Source organism: Arvicola amphibius, chromosome 6 (assembly GCF_903992535.2).
Source record: "Arvicola amphibius chromosome 6, mArvAmp1.2, whole genome shotgun sequence".
Taxonomy (NCBI): Eukaryota; Metazoa; Chordata; class Mammalia; order Rodentia; family Cricetidae; genus Arvicola; species Arvicola amphibius.
The window spans coordinates 113,407,581-113,426,497 of NC_052052.2; the positions used below are offsets into that span (position 1 = coordinate 113,407,581).

The 18,917-nt window shown below is 39.3% G+C and overlaps 1 protein-coding gene across 4 annotated transcripts in view; it reads left to right on the forward strand.

Annotated features, from left to right (window-relative positions):
• Positions 1-18,917, forward strand: part of Dip2c (disco interacting protein 2 homolog C) — a 373,272-nt gene that overhangs the window by 311,286 nt on the left and 43,069 nt on the right. For 2 of the 4 annotated variants that reach the window (XM_038334504.1, XM_038334506.1), the window contains 7 exons: positions 186-307; positions 1,535-1,615; positions 10,063-10,186; positions 10,717-10,838; positions 11,853-11,964; positions 12,055-12,164; positions 16,065-16,195. In XM_038334504.1, the coding sequence (XP_038190432.1) occupies positions 186-307; positions 1,535-1,615; positions 10,063-10,186; positions 10,717-10,838; positions 11,853-11,964; positions 12,055-12,164; positions 16,065-16,195 (802 nt within the window). The remainder of the gene's footprint in view (positions 1-185; positions 308-1,534; positions 1,616-10,062; positions 10,187-10,716; positions 10,839-11,852; positions 11,965-12,054; positions 12,165-16,064; positions 16,196-18,917) is intronic. The other 2 variants (XM_038334505.1, XM_038334507.1) reach the window with 1 other exon arrangement.

Genomic DNA, 18,917 nt, shown 5'->3' on the forward strand with positions numbered 1-18,917 from the left:
GGAGGAGGAGGGGAGGAGATGGAAATTTTTAATAAAAAAATGAGGAAAAAAAAAAAGAAACCAATTTGTTATTTAGGCCTAAACACACACACACACACACACACACACACACACACACACACACACTCACACACACAAAAGAATTTCACTTATGTCTTTAAGGTTATTCTTCTCTTTTTCTTCAGAAATTGGTCCCGCCTCTGTGATGGTGGGAAACCTGGTGTCTGGAAAGAGGATTGCTCAGGCTAGTGGCAGAGACCTGGGTCAGATAGAGGACAATGACCAGGCCCGGAAGGTGAGAACCGAGGTCAGAGCTCACATTATTCCCTTGACTCTAGAGCTGTGTTAACTATTTGTAAATCACAGAATGACTGTCCCAAGTCCTCACTATGTCAGTTCCATATTTATTACTGATTTTGCATCTTTGGTGATGCTAACCCACTTCACAGTAGATATTAATAGATTTATAGGAGAGAATGTTATGGGGTACATGAGACTTTAGGAAGTTTATCATGGCACAGAAATGAAGACGTGATATCATTAACATGGGCAGGATTGAGGCAAATGTTAGGAAACCTTTAATCTTCACTTGTTTCTAAGTATCCCCCACCAGCCCTGATGTGAAACCCACACTGCTTCACAGTGGCCTTGGTGCACAGTTTTGTCTTTTGGGGTTTAACAGTTAATCTTCTTAATGCATCTTAAAGAAAAAATATCTAGCACCTCCCCACCCACACAGCAAAGCACATAACTTGCCTATGTATTTCTGAGTCCCATTGTAACACTTCATTTCTGACAATACTTAGGACTCCCTGATTCTCACAGCCCAAGATAGACCCATTTAGTATGGCCTATTATGAATGTGACAAAATTATTTAAATATTGCCGGTGTAATTTGTTCATTAGAAAGAACAATTTGTTCTTTAGAAAGCAATTTGTTCATTAGAAAGAACTTGACTATCATACTGTCCTCATGTAGTACATTTCTATTAATAGAAGGTGTTAGGGTGTTATATGGAAATTTCCTATATCTTCATGTGAAATAAGCTGTCCTTTTTATTTCAGACTAAATAAGATGCATTTAATAATCTATGTAATTTGCACTGTAATTTAATAACACCAGAGAATTGGCATTCTATAATCACATATTTAATAGAAATTTTTTAAGCTAGATTATATATTCTCTTCTAAACATCACAGAAATCAACAGTGCATTTTCTGTCTGATCTTATCTATGAGGAGATAGCTCTCCTCTTCCTTGTGCTGACTTGTAGAAAACGTGCCTAACCAAGGATACAATAGCAGTCCTCGGTGCTATCGGTCTGAGTCAGTTGCATTGAATTCTAAATAACTGCAGGGGAAAAGCCAAGTATTTGCTCATTCTGTTATTGATATATTTGCTTGACTTTTTCTTAAATGTGACTGTGTCCTTATGCCTCTGTGTAGGAAAGAATGTACTCATTTTTACTTAAATATTGATATTGCCTAACCCAGACTCCAGTGGCATAACTCTAACATCCTTGTGTCTTTCTAGTTCCTGTTCCTGTCAGAGGTCTTACAGTGGAGAGCACAGACCACCCCAGACCACCTGCTATACACACTGCTCAATTGTCGGGTAGGCTCCAGAGTTCCAGAACTCATTTCCTAACTGCTTACTTTAATAGTCTGAACTTTTTTCTGGAAGGTCACCTTCTTTATATACTCTCAAAGACTTCTTTTTCCTGTTTCTATGGTAAAATACAAAAGCAATATGTGGGGGAAAGGATTTATTTCTGCTGAAAGGTTACAGTTCACCATTATGAAGAAAGTCACAGTATCTGGAGCTTGAGAAAGCAAACCACATTGCATCAGCTGTCAAGTAGCAGAGAGCAAAGCAAAACTGCACACTTCTCAGTGCTTTCATTTCCTTCTCAGTATTTCTCACCCAAAACTGAGAGGTTAATGATATCTACAGTAGAGAACTAATACAGTCACAGGAAATAGTTATATTCTTTTTTATTTTATTTTTATTGATTTATATTGAGCTCTACATTTTTCTTTGCTCCCCTCCCTGCCTCTCCTTTCCCCTTCAATCCTCTCCCAAGGTCCCCATGCTCTCAATTTACTGAGAAGATCTTGTCTTTTTCTACTTCTCATGTAGATTAGATTTATGTATGTTTCACTTAGGGTCCTTATTGTTGTCTAGGTTATCTGGGATTGTGATTTGTGGGATGGTTTTCTTTGCTTTATATTTAAAAACCATGTATGAGAGAGTACATGTGATAATTGTCTTTCTGGGTCTGGGTTACCTCACTCAAAATGATGTTTTCTAGCCCCATCCATTTGCTTGCAAAATTCAAGATGTCGTTTTTTTTCCTGTTGTGTAGTACTCCATTGCGTAAATGTACCACATTTTCCTTATCTATTCTTCGGCCGAGGACCATTTAGGTTGTTTCCAGGTTCTGGCTATGACAAACAGTGCTGCTATGAACATAGTTGAGCACATGTCCTTGTGGCACGGTTGAGCATCCTTTGGATATGCACCCAAAAGTGGTATTACTGGATCTTGAGGAAGGTTGTTTCCTAATTTTCTGAGAAATTGTCACACTGACATCCAAAGGGGATGTACCATCTTGCATTCCCACCAGCAATATACACAGTCAACAAGACAAAAAGACAGCCTACAGAATGGGGAAAGATCTTCACTAACCCTACATCAGACATAAGTCTGACCTCCAAAATATACAAAGAATTCAAGAAATTGATCATCAAAAGAACAAATAATCCAATAAAAACAGACCTAAACAGAGAACTCTCAACAGAGGAATCTAAAATGGCTGAAAGACACTTAAGGAAATGTTCAACATCCTTAGTCATCAGAAAAATACAAATCAAAACAACTCAGAGATTCCATCTTACACCTGTAAGAATGGCCACGATCAAAAACACTGATGACAACTTATGCTGGAGAGGTTGCAGGGTAAAAGAAATAGTTATATTCTTAATCTTATTACAAACCAACTTGTTTACACATAAATATTTGTTAGTTGCAGGCTTCTAAGGAATAAAAACCACTTCTACTTAATAAAGTTTATGTTTAAGTTTCACATTAGGAAATCAAATTCTTCCTCCTTAACACTTAGAAATCTGACCCTAAATATAGAAGGAAATACTAAAAGTAAAATTTTCATGCAAAGATCTACTTTGGTTTTTTATTGTTGTTATTGTTTTCTATGCTATGAAACTAAAGCTTAATAAACAAACCATAATGTAGGACTTGTTGGTGGGTACAGGTACCTGCAAGTATGCATAGCTGAAGCTGTTTAGGATTCCTAATTATCAAAATTTTTAGTTTTCAAAGGTTTGGTTTCTAGTTATCAGGGTGTTTGTGTGTGATTTGAGTTCTTCTGAATATATGTACTTGACCGTCCCTCACTTGACTCTGTCATAAAGGTCCTTCTCAGCTTGAAATTACCCTCTGTGGCGTTGGCCATGGTGGTTCATCAGATACTACATCTGCTCAATTCCTTATCCAGAGGGAGTCTTTGGAGACAAGGAAGAGCATTTCTGTATTGTTCCCCTGTTCTCTGAGTGTTAAATGGCATGCTTCTCTGAGGGGGTACCCTATGTTCACAGCCCATGGACCTCCTCCTACAAATGGTCACGTGACCATTTGGTCATAGAGTCCAAACTTTGAGAATTTGGTGACCACATACCCATGCATCCAAAACGACTCCTGCCTTCCCTCTTCTTTATTTCAGTTTCATTATATTTTTGTTTGTCTTTCTGTGCTATGAAACTGGATGCTTCTGGAGGTCAGAGGACAACTTGTGGGAATCGGTTCTTTCTTTTTCTGTCATTTGGGTCTTGGATATTGAACTCATTTTTTAAAGTTGTTGTTTGTATGTCTTTTTTTAATTTATTAAAAATTTCCACCTCCTCCCCTCCTCCCATTTCCCTCCGACTCCCCCCATTCCCTCTCCCCCTCCCTCTCCAGTCCCAAGATCAGTCAGGGTTTCCTGCCCTGTGGGAAGTCCAAGGTCTTCCCCCCTCCATCCAGGTCTAGGAAGGTGAGCATCCAAACAGACTAGTCTCCCACAAGGCCAGTCCATGCAGTAGAATCAAAACTCAGTGCCATTGTCCTTGGCTTCTCAGTCAGCCCTCATTGTCAGCCATATTCAGAGTCCAGTTTGATCACATGCTCGTTCAGTCCCAGTCCAACTGGCTTTGGTGAGATCCCATTAGATCAGTCCCATTCTCTCTCTCTCTCTCTCTCTCTCTCTCTCTCTCTCTCTCTCTCTCTCTCTCTCTCTCTCTCTCTCCCTCTCTCTCTCCCTCTCCCTCTCCTCCTCCCTCCCTCCCTCCCTCCCTCCCCCCCCCTCTCTAAGGCTGATGAGCATGTACTTTTGCCTGCTGAGCCATTGCTGCTCCAAGACTGCCATTTTTTAAAATCAGTCTATAGATATAGGCATGACTCCCCTTATTTCCACAACTGTCCATTTTCATCTTCCTTCACATCTGTGATACTTTAATTTCCCTTTAATCTTCTCTCTTCCTAGATTCTCCTGGCTCTCTTCATATAGTGTTTTTCCTATAAGTGCCTCTTGGCCATAGCTTTTTCCATGGCTCTTCTTCTTCCAATTTTGCCTCCCAAGTTATGTCTAGCATGTATGGCCTTAACTGTAACTTACCTCCTTTTCCTTCAGCATAGTGCCTTCTAACATTTTTTAATGAGAACTTTCTCCATTCTTTAATTTCCCTAACACTGCCAAAGTGGTCGTATCCTGAGCAAACTGTCAGCATTTAGAGAGCAAGTCAGACTTGTATCATTTTAAAAATCTCCCCTTTAACATCGCCTAATACTTTGCTCCCATTTTTGTAAGATGGATAAATACCTGTGTTCAAACTTTGTTAAAGTCTAAGTCTAAGCTCATGAGGAAGTAGATCCTTGTAGACATGAATATTCAAACTTGATGGCAGTGTGTTCATGGACAGAATAGTGAAAACAGCATTGTTCTGCTTGTGTCTATGAAGAAGACACCTCAGACACGGCCTTGGAGTGATGTCAGAGTACCAGGCTTGACATCCGATCTGTGTGACCTTGTGAACATTATCCAGGCCCTCAAGTCCTGTGATTTTAGTCATTTACTGTAAGAAAACATTGAATCTATAGTAAAGTGTTTACTGGAAAATAACTCACATACTTTAAAGTCATTTCAACAAAAATAACAGAAAATCAGATACATAAAATTAGTTGTAGAGGTCAAAGCCATGAATAAATTTACTTTAGCTTAGTATGCACAATGTATGGTTCAAGGGTGCCTTCTCCTCTTATATGTGACCCATTACTAACTCTCCTGTGACTTATGTGGAGTTTCATTCTGAGATGTCTGAAGTGTCACAGTGTCTTCAGAAAGATTCAGAGTCAAGCACCTGCATCCTCTCTCTGCACCTGGAGCAAGTGAAAAGTGTTCAACTTGGAACAACTTAAAAGTGTTCAACCTGGGACATAGCAACAATATCTCATGCTCACTATAGTACATTTTACACTTAAATCACTGTCTTGTTCAGTCCCGCAGAAAGACATCATCGGCTGCATGTGTAGTCATGTTTCTCAATGCAGCATTAGAAAGACTACAGAGTAACATGGGAATTCATTTTCATAATGAACTTTTTGTGATATGTCTGGGGGACCATCATGTCTTGTATGTCACCTACAGCCTTTCCAGTGCTTTCTACAATTAATAATACCATTTTTCTTGGATTATGGGTATTTTAATATGATTGAAACACATAACTTCAGAGTTTGGAGGATGTTTCTCATTGTTACCTTCAGTATCCATTCATGTGCTTGCATCCATGGCAACTGTAGTAATTAGGTATGAGGTATGCAAGATTGAAAGTTGAAATACTGAATATTAAAATGATCACTAACAGTGGAAAACTTTCCCTCTCAAAGCATACAGAATATCCTTTTTTGTTATTACTAGGAACTCTAGCCAACTCATTTAATTTTTTTGTATTGTTTTCTTATTTGGAGTATTTTCTTTATAATTTCAAAGCATGAGTTTTGTTTAGCTTTTTGTTCATTCCTTAACTGTTTTAGTTGTTAAAATAAAACTTTAAAACAGTGTCAAGTTCACAGTCAGTGAAAATGAAGTTTCTTTGTTTAGAATGGAATCTGACCCCTGGTTGTCTCTGCACTATCATCCTGCTGATGAAAACTCACCCACGGTTATAGTAGAAGACAGTTATAACTTAAAGAAATAACTTTTTTACCTAGAAATATGTTTTTCCCAGTGATTTCAGAATAGGAATATTTTTTCCCTTGAATATTGGTGAGGATGTTGGGAAATAATGGCAGTTACCTGAGGCTAAATGACTTCATGAAAACACCCACTTGAAATTTGTTTTCTTAACAAGTAGTGTATGGAAAAACAAAACATGTCACTGAAAACTGGTAGTATTTCTGTTGCTTTAAGAGATTGTATTTAAATCTTCTAACTGAATAGAGGCTGGAGAGATAGCTCAGTCAGTAGAGTGCTTACCTTGTGAGCATGAGGACATGAATTCAATCCCTGAGATATACAAGGGAAAAAAGATAAAGTGTTTATAATCTCAGCCCTAGGAAAGTAGTGACAGGTGGATCCCAGTGTTCAAGGACACTGAGAGACCTCTTCTCAAAAAAAGTGGGGGTGGACAGCCCCTTATAGGTGAACTACACCTTAGGTTGCCCTCTTACTTCCATGTGCATGTGCACAAACATGCCTCCTCACATACATGAACACAAACACACAAGACTATTAAAGAGCAAGTGGTAATGTATTTGCGTCACATTGTAAGCCCATTATACAGTGGAGTCATGTCACACTTAACAAGGGAAGGAGGAAAAGCAAGAAATAGAATAATGTCTCATATCATTATTTTGACATTCAAGCTGCCAGCCTGCTGTGAGTTACTCTTCAGATATGGGGAAGAGGGATCTCAACACACATCACATCTCTAGTGACCCCAGTGAGGGATTCCAATGTTCAGGTGAAGATTGTTTATTCAACATGGCTCTATCCAAGCAAGAGAGTTACTCATTTGGTGGTCACCTCATCACAGAAGCCCAGCAAAAAATGATGCCAGACTTATCATAGTCTATGTCTTTCCAACATAGCAAGTTCTAAAGGGACTTGAGGGTAATACTGATGAATTTCAAGTCTCTATACATGCTGGCTCCAGATCCTAATTCCCATAAAGTGTGTTTTTCTCCTGAGCCACTTTCACAGAGTATGATGGGTTAATTTTTTATTAGCTCCATAAAATGGTAAAGAATATTTTGGAAATTATTTCATAACTGTAAAAGATAAAAGACATTATGTTAATTAAATATCACATTTTGTTAAAAAGCTGAATTTTCAGGAACTAAAATTAAAGTGAACTTTCTAAGAAATTCTTGACTGCTGGTTGTGAGTCCTCCAAGCTTCTCAAATCTCAGAACCAAAGAAAGGGAGGGGAATCATCTTTATCTTCTTTATCTTCCCACAAGGTATTGATAGGTGGTTGTATTGCCTACTTTTGTTGCTATAATAAAATCTCTGAGGCATATCATTTCATTTTTAGAAGCTTATATTGGCTTACAGTACTGGGAATGCAAAGTTGAGAGGTCACATCTTGTGATGGCTTTCTTGCTGGCAGAATCCTGAGGCAATACAGAGTTTCATGTGACAGGAGAAGAGCAGAACTGTGAATATCTGTGTGCTGGTCTCTTCCCTTCTCAGAAACCCACCACGACTCAACCATGGAGGTTCCATTCTAAAGACATCATGTAATAATCCCGCTTTCTGCCCCCAAAGCTTTACCTCTAAACCCTCTGGTTTTAATAAGTTTTTAACATTCTAATATTTCACAGTTCAGATTAAATTTTAACCCATGGTGCTTTGGAGAATACTCAGACCACATCCAAGCTATAATAGGGATCCACTTTAATTCTTCTGAGAGTGGAAGAAAAGTTATTAGAGAACTGTAGTTATGTTAGGCAGAGATAGGCATACCATAACAATAGGATGGTGAGGGACTCCCCCAAAACAGGTAGATGTTCTCAATAGGGATGGAGAGATATATTAGTTCTTTCAACTCTCTTCTGAGACATATTGCTCGTATGCCATGAGGCTCATACCCTGTGTATGACCATTGGTATGCTGTGTTTCCTTATAATGAGACTGTCATACTCCAATGTCGAGTGGGTTTGATGAGGAACCTTACCATCAGCCATGCTATTTTTTTCCCCATAGCCACTTTCCCCAAGCTCAATGGGCCTTAAGTTTAGTTAGATGTATGTTTTAATTCATGCTGACAGACATGTCTATGAGTAAATGCTCAGAGGAATGCTTAATCTTGAAGGCACCAAATTATAAGTTTTTGTATTTCTTAGACTCAAGCCATCTCATATGCTTACCCCTACTCCTACTCAGCATCTTTGCTGCATTCTGCTTTCTTTCTCACTAGTCTACTTTACATGCCACTTTCTTTTTTCTTATTTTAATCTTCCTATGATGCAAAGAAAAGTGTGTGGGAGGATAATTTAGAGACTTGCAAGCCAAGCATCTCTTTTATTTAAAACACTAGTCATAGAATCAGTGATGTCTAAAGACTGATTTGGCTGTTTCCTGGGTGACTCCACCCTGCCCTGCCTTTCTTTGTGTTGGTCATCAGAGATAACAACTTGGCCTCATAGGACTTACTATGCATGTTTTTGCTAAATATGAGGTACTGTTGCATGAATCTTAATGCATCATAAAATACTCTTCTGCACTTCCATCCACATGTGTGTTTATGACTTGGGACATTGTATACAGGAATTCAGGGTGTTTTTCCAGACATTGCTCCCTAACAGTCCAGAGTCCATGCAGCTGTTTTCCACACAGTAGGTAGCTCTTCCTATCAGCTCCTTTAGGATCTCACTTTCAAACATATCTTTTTTTGGGGGGGGGGGTCAGTACCTACTCTTGAAGCTCACTGTGTTTCCCTATGAGTCCCACAAGCTCCGGCATTCTTCTTTCAAGCTATTTGCTTTAATATGATACACTTATGATATTACGATTGTTCACAATCACTTTTCACTTTCAGTTTCCTTAGTCTTCCTCACCCCATAAACTACCAGTCAGAATTGTCTACTGCTTTAAAAAGGCCTGTTTGGAAGTAGTTGTAGACAGTGGTCTTTACACCTGTGATTGATGCAAATGAACTATACGTGGTATCAGGAATTTTTTAAAGTTAGTTGAATGTAGTTTGTGGAGGAGGGTTTACATGCCCCCCACACACACTTGTTTCTTTTGAGACAGGTTACTATAGGCAGTACAGGATATCCTCAAAGTTGCAAAATAGCCTACACTGACCTCTAACTCTTGATCCTCCTGACTCAGCTTTCCTAGTGCTGGGACTGTAGGCATACACCTGCATGTCTAGCTATAATACTTTATTCATTCTCTTCTTCACAATGTAAATAATAAGTGGCATACCTTTTGGTCTTTCTCAGTTCCTATCCTGCACTAATCTTTCCTGGTAAGCCTCTTTCAAGGTATTTTTAGCCTGAAGATGTTTTCTTTTTGTTTTTGAATACTTAAAAAAATTACATGAAAATGTACTTGAGGGCTGGAGAGATGGCTCTGCAATTGAGAGCACTGCTTGTTCTCCCAATGCCTGCTTTCCCAAAAGTCCTGAGTTCCATTCCCAGCAACCACATGGTGGCTCACAGCCATCTGTAATGAGATTTGGGCCCCCTTCTGGCCTGCAAGCATACACACAGGCAGAATACTGTATATACAATAAATAAATAAATCTTTAGAAAAGGAAAATGTACTTGAACTGCCTAGAGAGCTATTGACAGTTGTTGATTTTTAAGGAGGGAGAGTTAATTTTCTTTTGATATTGTAGGAAAAAATGATGAAAACATTCTAAATATGACCATTATAATTATGGTTTAAAACTATGACCATATCAAAACCCATTGACCTGAGATTTTGTGGCAAATGGATTATATGGTGTATGATCTACTATGGTGAGATATCCCTAACAACCTCTTCTTACAATGCTCAGGGAACAATAGCAAACTCCTTGACGTGTGTTCAGCTTCACAAGCGCGCAGAGAAGATAGCGGTGATGCTGATGGAAAGGGGCCATCTGCAAGATGGAGACCACGTGGCATTAGTTTACCCTCCAGGTAAAGCAGTAGGATCAGACATGACCCCTGAGAGGTAACAAGGGCAGTGACGGGATGAGCCACTTTGTTGCCTGCAACTATACTTGAAGAGTTGCTGGGTTACTGCCTAGTATTTTCTTTATATCTGTTTAGATTCTCACCAGGCTCATTTCCTCTAGTTATTCTCACTCACATGGCCTAAGATACATGTTAACACTGCTTCAGAGGCTTAAAGCAATGCCTACCCAAACTTTTATATCTACAATTGATTAAGTTACTAAGGTAGTTCATATTGGAGTAGTAAAGTTTTCAACTCCTAGGCATAATCATATAATGACATATAAATGAAACATCTAAGCTGTCTTGAAGAACAAGCCACAAGAAAGTAGTTATTGAGACTTACCAAAAGGCGCAGAGGAGTTTCTTAAAGGCCTTGTTTGCTTAACTGTCTGACTTTTCCCAGACTAGAACTTTCACTTAGAAAGAGCAGTGGTGGTCATTAAGCAATGTGATTGGCTTCATGTGAGTTTTTTTGCTTTCCTCTTGTGTAGGAATAGACCTTATTGCTGCGTTTTATGGTTGCCTGTATGCAGGCTGTGTGCCAATCACCGTGCGACCTCCACATCCACAGAATATTGCAACAACATTGCCTACAGTCAAGATGATCGTAGAGGTAACCAAGGCCTGGGTAGGAGCTTGTGGGCCTTTCATCTGCCTGTGCTCAGTGGCAAGCTGTGAGTCACAGACCTAAAGTCTCCTGGGGCAGCTGCTAGCTGTGCTGTACGTGTGGGTTTGCAACAAAAGTAATAGAATTGGAAATAGTCTGTCTCCTGGAAGTTTATCATCTAGCTTTGGGAGTAAGATCTAAGCTGAGCAACATGGAAGCTTTGGCTAGCTGGGAGCAGCTATAGCTGTGCATTGACACTGAAAATGCCTCAGATTGGCTCCATAGAGAAGGCTTCATTACCAAACACTAAGAAGCAATCTAAATGGGAAAAAAATTTTCATTTTCTTCAAGTTCCTTTCTTCTGAATCTAGAAGGTTATTTTCTTTGTTTTTAGAGTATATATGTATACTTTGTTTTTATGTATAAGGAAGTTAAAAAGACTAGCATATGTGTTTCTCTTATGGGAAGCAGAATCCTAAGAAGCCAAGAATAGTCTTGGCCTTCTGGTGAATGGTCTTGGTAGCTATGTGGAAACACTGCCAAGGAAGACACTCCTGCTAGACAATACCTACAATGTATCTGCTTATGTAGCTTTTGTCAAATAGCACATGCTGAGAAAGAAGCTTCTGATGTTTTTCTTGGGTGTGAGAGTAATGCTAGGACACTACTTAATCTCAGGAGTAGAAGAACCTGGCCTCTGAGTTTTTTCTGAGTGTGTACGTCACCAGCATTCCTGGCTTTGCCATACCCTAGGTAGCTCTCAAGAACTAGTTTGGAAGTTCTAGCAGGAGAGAAACCCTAGAGAATGGCCTTCTACTATGGGAAAAGGTCATCCTCTTCAACCAAGAGTGACATTTGCAGCCAGATCAGCTCCACGTCCTCAGCTAGCTCTTGGGAATTAAAGCTGTGTACTTTTAATCTATGAGGAACACTAGGTACATAAGGGACGAGCACCTCCCAGATGTGTCCATTTCTGGTGTACATTCATTCCTTCCTTTCTTGTCTCTCTCTGCTCCTCAGGTGAGTCGCTCTGCTTGTCTCATGACAACACAACTGATTTGTAAATTGCTACGGTCCAGGGAGGCAGCAGCAGCTGTAGATGTCAGGACATGGCCCCTCATACTGGACACAGGTCAGCACTTGGACTGGCTTTTTACGTGCATTTATTTGTTATGGTCTTTAGTGTAGGCAAGAAGACTGATAGTTTTGTTTTCCTCTGCAGATGATTTGCCAAAGAAGCGGCCTGCCCAAATCTACAAACCTTCTAACCCAGACACGCTGGCTTACCTTGACTTTAGTGTGTCCACAACTGGAATGCTAGCTGGTGTAAAGGTGAGAAGACAGGTCTGCCTAATGTGCAGACCAGTGATGGACAACAGACAAGCCATGCACTGATTGTCCACTAATGTTGTTATGTATGATTATGTTCTGTGATGTATGGAGAGACATGTGATCCTATTTTCATAGAAGCTATTACGTATGTGACCTTTCAGTACCTGAGAGCCAATTTTCAAATAATCTGGGGAAACTTAATCATACAACTTTTTCCTAGCACGTTCTAACAATTTTTTTGAATTGTCACAGTCGTACTGCATACTAGAATACTATATATAATCTTTGTGCTTACTGGTTCTCCACTCTTCTTACTCTGCTCTGCATTTTTGTATTGCCTTCTCTTACTTACCAAACTTGAGCATAATCATAAACTGAAAGATGGCTGCTTGGTGAAGCTAGAGTGAGAACCTTTTGGCTATCAAAGAGTAGAACTACTGATGTTACCTGGAGTCGCCATCCTCATAGTTCAGATGTCCCTCAGGGTCCAAAGCCTCAGGAAGCCTTTTCCTCTCCATCTTTGCCTTTGAGTCAAACTGGGACACTTTGAGCTGGTTACCTTTTAGTTAGCTCTCAGACTTAGTCTCTTCAGTAGAATTAGAGAGCACACCAAATTATCGTGAATATTAAATAATTTTAAAAAAACTTCCTGCGGAATGGTGCAAGCCTTTAATCCCAACACTCAGGAGACAGAGGCAGGTAGATCTCTGGGAGTTCGAGACTGACCTGGTCTACAGAGCTAGTTCTAGATAGCTGGGGCTGTTACACAGAGAAACCCTCTCTCAAGAAAACAGCAATAATAACAACAACAACAACAAAAAACCTAAATATCTTCCTAAAAGAAATATTCTCAGACCGTGATGAGTTAATTATTGTTATCCTTAAGTGAGCTTTGAATTTCTTCCTGTTAGAGCCAAAATAGAAACATAGAAACCCATACTTCTGATTATTTTCATGGAGCATGGAAGTGGGAATCTTAATTTTAAAAAGATATATCTACATGAAAAGATAGTGTGCATTACTTTCTGGTGACTCAAGTTAATTTATACTCCATAGAAAAACTCAGAGAGATGGATAACTAGACTTTCTTTCAAACTCCTAAAATGTTTTTCCAATTTTTGATAATCTGAGGATGAACATGTGAAGAGAAGTATATTGTGGTATCAGTTAATGAGACCCTATATGTTTTAAGGGCTGAAATGCACAAGGGAATAGGGGAAGTTGTCTGGCATATTGTCTGCTTTAATGTCTGCCTCTTTAGTCCCATAGGGTAGCAAAGACACCATTTTTCTCTGGAAGAAATTTTTACTCAATTTTAGCTTTTGGATGAAAGCATTCAGTTGCATACCATAAAAGCTATGGGTGTTTTCTCTGTAATTCATGCTGTGGAATGTCGGGGTTCATATAAAACAGAATATGTTGTGCTATAACTGAGTCTTACATTTTACCCATTTAGTTGTGTTGCTTTGAACTTTGAATAGTCCTGTGCACTCTTAGTTGTATCTACCCAGGGAAAGGACTCTTACTTAACATCAGCCAAAGCAAAATGACTCTGAAAGACAAATCTGCTTAGGTCATGCCGTGTATTAATTATCTCACAATGCAACCAAAATAAGTAGTACATAGGTTTGAGGCTGCCTCACATCTGATGTCACATATGTTCAGAGATCTACTTTTGGGACTTCTCGGAGTCCTTTGTTGCTTGGCCTCTGAGGGAAAATACTTCTTTATCCAAGTCTGAGGTTATCTAGTAAAAATCAGGAATTCACACTTCATTTCAGAACACACTCCCAATTCAGGCCCCAAACTGGAATGTGCTTAGCAGAGATAGAGGGTTTGGTGGTGGTGGGGTGTTTTGTTTGGGTATTTTCTTCTCCCTGTATTGTTTTTTTTTAACCTGTTTATCCTCTTATCATCTGTTAAAACTACTCTCAAAACCTACCAGACTCCTTAGCTACCAGCTAGGAAGATATGAACAACCCTTTTCTCTGATGTCGATCAAGTTTGGCAAAGTACTGGCTGATCTTATAGTTATCCCCATGTCTGAACTTTGTACTACATGATGAGCCCTTTGAGAGCAGATCTATACTTACTTGTTATTTTTTTATATATAGAGAGAAATCTCTCTGTATCTGAGACTGGCATAGAATTTACTCTGTGGCTCAGACTGCCTTCATACTTGCAGCAGTTCCCTTGCCCAAGGGCTGGATAGCAGTGTATCACACCTGATTCCTGCGTTGCTGTTTTGTTTAAATCCCTAGCACCGAATACAGTGCCTTATAGAGTGACAGAGCAAGCACTTAGCATGGCAGCATTTACGCAAAGAACAGAAGGGCTATTTTCTGGTTCTGCATGGTGCCCTTTCCAGTGCATCCAAACAGTAAAGGTTGCTTTAATTACTTACTTTGAGTGCATGGTAGGAGAATTTACTAACTGTGATTCAAAGAGTGACAGAGCCTTAGAGGAACATGGTATAACTATAGATTTGTTTTTCCATTAAGCAAATACTATGGGAGAGAGAGAGAGAGAGAGAGAGAGAGAGAGAGAGAGAGAGAGAGAGAGAGAGAGAGAGAGAGAGAGAGAGAGAGAGAGAGAGAGAGAATACATGTACATACACACACATATCTGTATATATTTTGCATTCTAGAGTAACTACAACTGGGATGAATTCAGTGAAGCAGTTCCATTAATACAGCCTTTCCCTGGATGGAACTTCTGACAGTGAACTGACACTTGACAATCAAAGGAATATGCATCCTCCTTTCTTTTATCTCTTCTGCTGAAGTGTTGAATACATGGGTTGGATTTCCTTCCTTGTGTTCTTTACTGGTTCTGTTTATAAATTAGCACTGCAGTGGCATACTTCTTCACATTTAACTTGTGACATATTTTAAGCCATCATGTCTGATACAACTTTCTATGCTTCCTTGATTTCTCAGAAGTCAACTTGGTTATCAAGTTCTCAGAAAAACAATGTTTTTGTTTGATGCAGTCTGTGGTGTTTCAGAATCTGTCACCTTGCGTATTGTACAGGATCTAGTCTGAGATGGGAAGAGGGAAGGGATTACAAAGAAAGAGCTTCACCATCTTCCATGCTACACAGAGACAGTTTGACTGCCATTTCATTGTGGAATGGTCATATATAATAAGGACCTGAGGGTCATCAAGAAGGTTAAGGTTTTACTTCCAAAACTCCCTAACATGGTTTTCAGCACATTTTTTTCACTTCTAAGCCACTATTATTTAAACATGGGATTCCAGGCTTGTGAAGTATAGACACCTGTATATCACAGACAGGTGCTGTAAGAGTCCCTGAAACTCAGGGAATAATAAGGCCAAGACTCCACTGCAGAGGTGGGCATGAAGTCTCTACCTTCTTTATCTACCTGCAGGCAGTTTTATGGACACAAGAATCCCTGTTTGTGTAATCTGCTTTTCTTTTCTTCTTTTCATTGCTGGAGTTACAAGGAGGGTCAAGAAGTTTTGAGTGTAGTTTATTTGTTCAGAATGGAAGCTCTCTGAATGTAGTGACTTGTGCATGTAATCCACACAATCAGAAGGCTGAGGTAGAAGGATTGCCACAGTTAAAGGCCAGTTAAGGCTTTGTAGTGAGTTCCAGGCTACCTTGGATGACACATGTGAGAACATGCCTAACACCCATCCATTACGCACATACCCTCAAAAAAAGGAGGGAGAGTAGGAAGACTAATGGGAACATCAGCACCTACCTTTCCAGAACTATGTGACTCAAACTTGCTGTAGTTGTCACTGTCTCTAAAAGTTTCCTTGAAGCATTTATTGTGAATTACCATAAATTTAATATGGGCATGTTGTCCCTCAGATATCACTGGATGCTGAATATTCAGACACTTATTTTCTTACTGCCTTTCTGTCTTTCAGATGTCTCATGCAGCCACCAGTGCCTTTTGCCGTTCTATTAAGCTGCAGTGTGAACTTTACCCTTCTAGAGAAGTGGCCATCTGCTTGGACCCTTACTGTGGGCTTGGATTTGTCCTCTGGTGTCTCTGCAGGTAAGAGTCTTCCTTAACATCCTTAAACTGATTGTTTTTGGTTTTGTTTCTCGAAGAAAAGAAGCCTTATACCTTCCTTTCTGGATCTTTGGCTATGCAGCTGAGTATAAAACTCTGACCCTGTGCTTCTCACTGAGGCCCTGTCTCCAAACCAGAGTGTAGTAACTCTAGCACTTTTCCTTTCTACAGTGGTTGGTTGGCACTTTAAGGAAGAATCCAGTGGGTAGACTGCGTTTGCTAAGGGGTAGGCCACTGTCTGCTGCAGGTTAATGTTTCTTACTATCAGGAGACTATCAGATTTGAGTCTGAAGCCCTTAACCCTGGAGCCATGCCTTCTGGAAGTTATCAAAATTCTCACCTCCGCTGGTCTTTTCTGTAATTTTACTCAGTGGTAGCCTTGGACTGTGGAGGAGTACAGAAGCGAAGCTATGAAGCTGAACTCACCTCTCTGATCTTTGCACTCTGTCCTACTACCAGCTTGGTGCTGGCTCTTAGAAAATGCTCAGCAAATATTTACAGAATGAATGAATGATAGAATGGAATATATAAATGGCTCTTTCCTGACTCTTTTTTCCCCTGAATATATCTTTTCTGTATACATTTTTTAGAAATACAGAATAAATTCAAAAGTAAGTATGATGCCACACACCTATAAGTACAGCACTTAGAAGGTAAAGAAAGGAGGACCAGGAGTTCATCTCAAGCCTCAGCTACATTGCAGGAGGAGGATCAGGAGCTCAGGCCAGCTTTGGCATCGTAGCTTGTTTTAAACCTGTCTGGAGACATAAAAGCCTTTTTCAGAAAAGAAAACTGAAAAAATGTATCTGTTAACAGTACTACTTAATCAATGGGGCCTCAGTTAAGTATCCAGGATTAGCAAGAGGGCACAGAGTCTTCCAGAGTGTATTTTCTAGTGGAGCATTTTCTAGTACATATAAGTGTATAAAATATACTAACTTAGGTACCAGTGTTCCTGACCCATCTTTTGTGACTATCAACAAGTTCTCAGTTTTTTCTTGTATTTTTCTTTAGATTGGTTTTTGTTGTTGTTGTTTTTGTTTGCTGTATATTATTTTGTGTAACTTTTGTGTGTTATTTGTGTTTTAATACAAGTACAAATTTTTATGCTTATAAATTTCATAAATATCATTAGTACTGTTGTATATTTGAGGTTGTATTATGTGTAATTTCTCATTTTTTATTATTAGTCCTTGATGGTTTTTTTCTTACAAACTTAAGTGTATTCATAGTTTTTAATATTAATTTAATATTTAATTATTCTACTGAAGCCTAGATATGTATGTTTCAAAACCACATTGTATTGAGACAATTCAGATTTTTGAGAAAGCAAATAGAATTGAAACAATGGCATGCTTAATGGTTTTCTATGGGCCTCAATACAGATGAAATTACATTGAGTTATTTTAGACCTTGGGAGAGAACTCAGAATATTCCATTCAATCAGCTGGGCCCATGTGCCTGAAGCCATCTGTGTCAGCTAAGCAAGAAGATAGAGTCTGTTCTGAACATTGTCTCTCTATGAGGACTATTCATTTAGCAAAGGACTCATCAACATATAGTCAGTAATGGAAGACTTTGATTCTGCAAGTTTATCAGGCCTTATCCCCACAACATCCTCAAAGAATGGGCTTGTTCCAAGAGAATATGTTCTGGATTTGAATGATCTTCAAGGGGTTGTCTGTGATGATGAAATAGCAAGGAGCCTTTATTAACAGATGTTCTTTCAGATCCACACACAAGGCTCACAGCTAAAGTTTTCTGGGCTGGGGGATGGCTCAGTTGGTAAAATATAGAAGACACGAGTTTGATTCCAAGAACTCAAATTTAAAAAAAAAAAAACTAGATTTGGCAGTACATACTAATAATCTCACCACTAAGGACTGGGGAGGTAGAGGCAGGTGGTTTCTTGGTGTTCATTGATCAGCCACCCTAGCCTCCTTGGCAAGTTCTAGGCTAATGAGAGAGCCTGTCTCAAAAACAACCCCCAAGATGAATGGTGCTCAAGGAACAGTAGCTAAGCTCGTCCTCTTACTTCCATACATATGTGCACACATAAAAATCTTCAATGTTTTGCTGATTAGTTGCCTCTGATCTGAAACAGTAAAGGCAACTGTGTAAATATTAACAAAACAAGATATGTAAACTTCTATTTTTCAGAAACCTGTGCAAATAGATCACAAAAGGGCTTGCTTTAAAAAAAAATCCATGTGGGGTCATAGATGCACAATCACTAATAAGAGTTTTAAAGAATGAGAAGTTTCCACTCTTCATTCAAGTCAGCATCTGTGATTAGGCACTGTCCATAATCTTTTAAAGTGTCTGTATAAGTATGCAGGCAGCACAGGGAGGGTGTCAGAATGAAGGAGCAGGGCATTGTGGGTATGAAAGCTTAGGTGGTGGGAGAAGAGTATCCCATGGTGAGGTGACTGGTGCTGGCTTTGATAATGAAGTGATAGGAGGAAGAATAGGGGACATGGCAGCAGTGGAGGAGACTGCTTTTTGCAAGGAGACTAAGAATAAATATAAATGGTTAAAATGATGAAACTGGCTTTTGGCTATAGGTGCAGAAAGTACAGTTAACTCTGGTATTGCATTCAGTTTTGTGTGTTAGTGTGAATTTGTGTTTTCCAACATACATCAAGTAGATTTAAAAATGTGGGTGTAGGAGGCTTAGTGGGTAAAAGTATTTTCTCTACAAGCA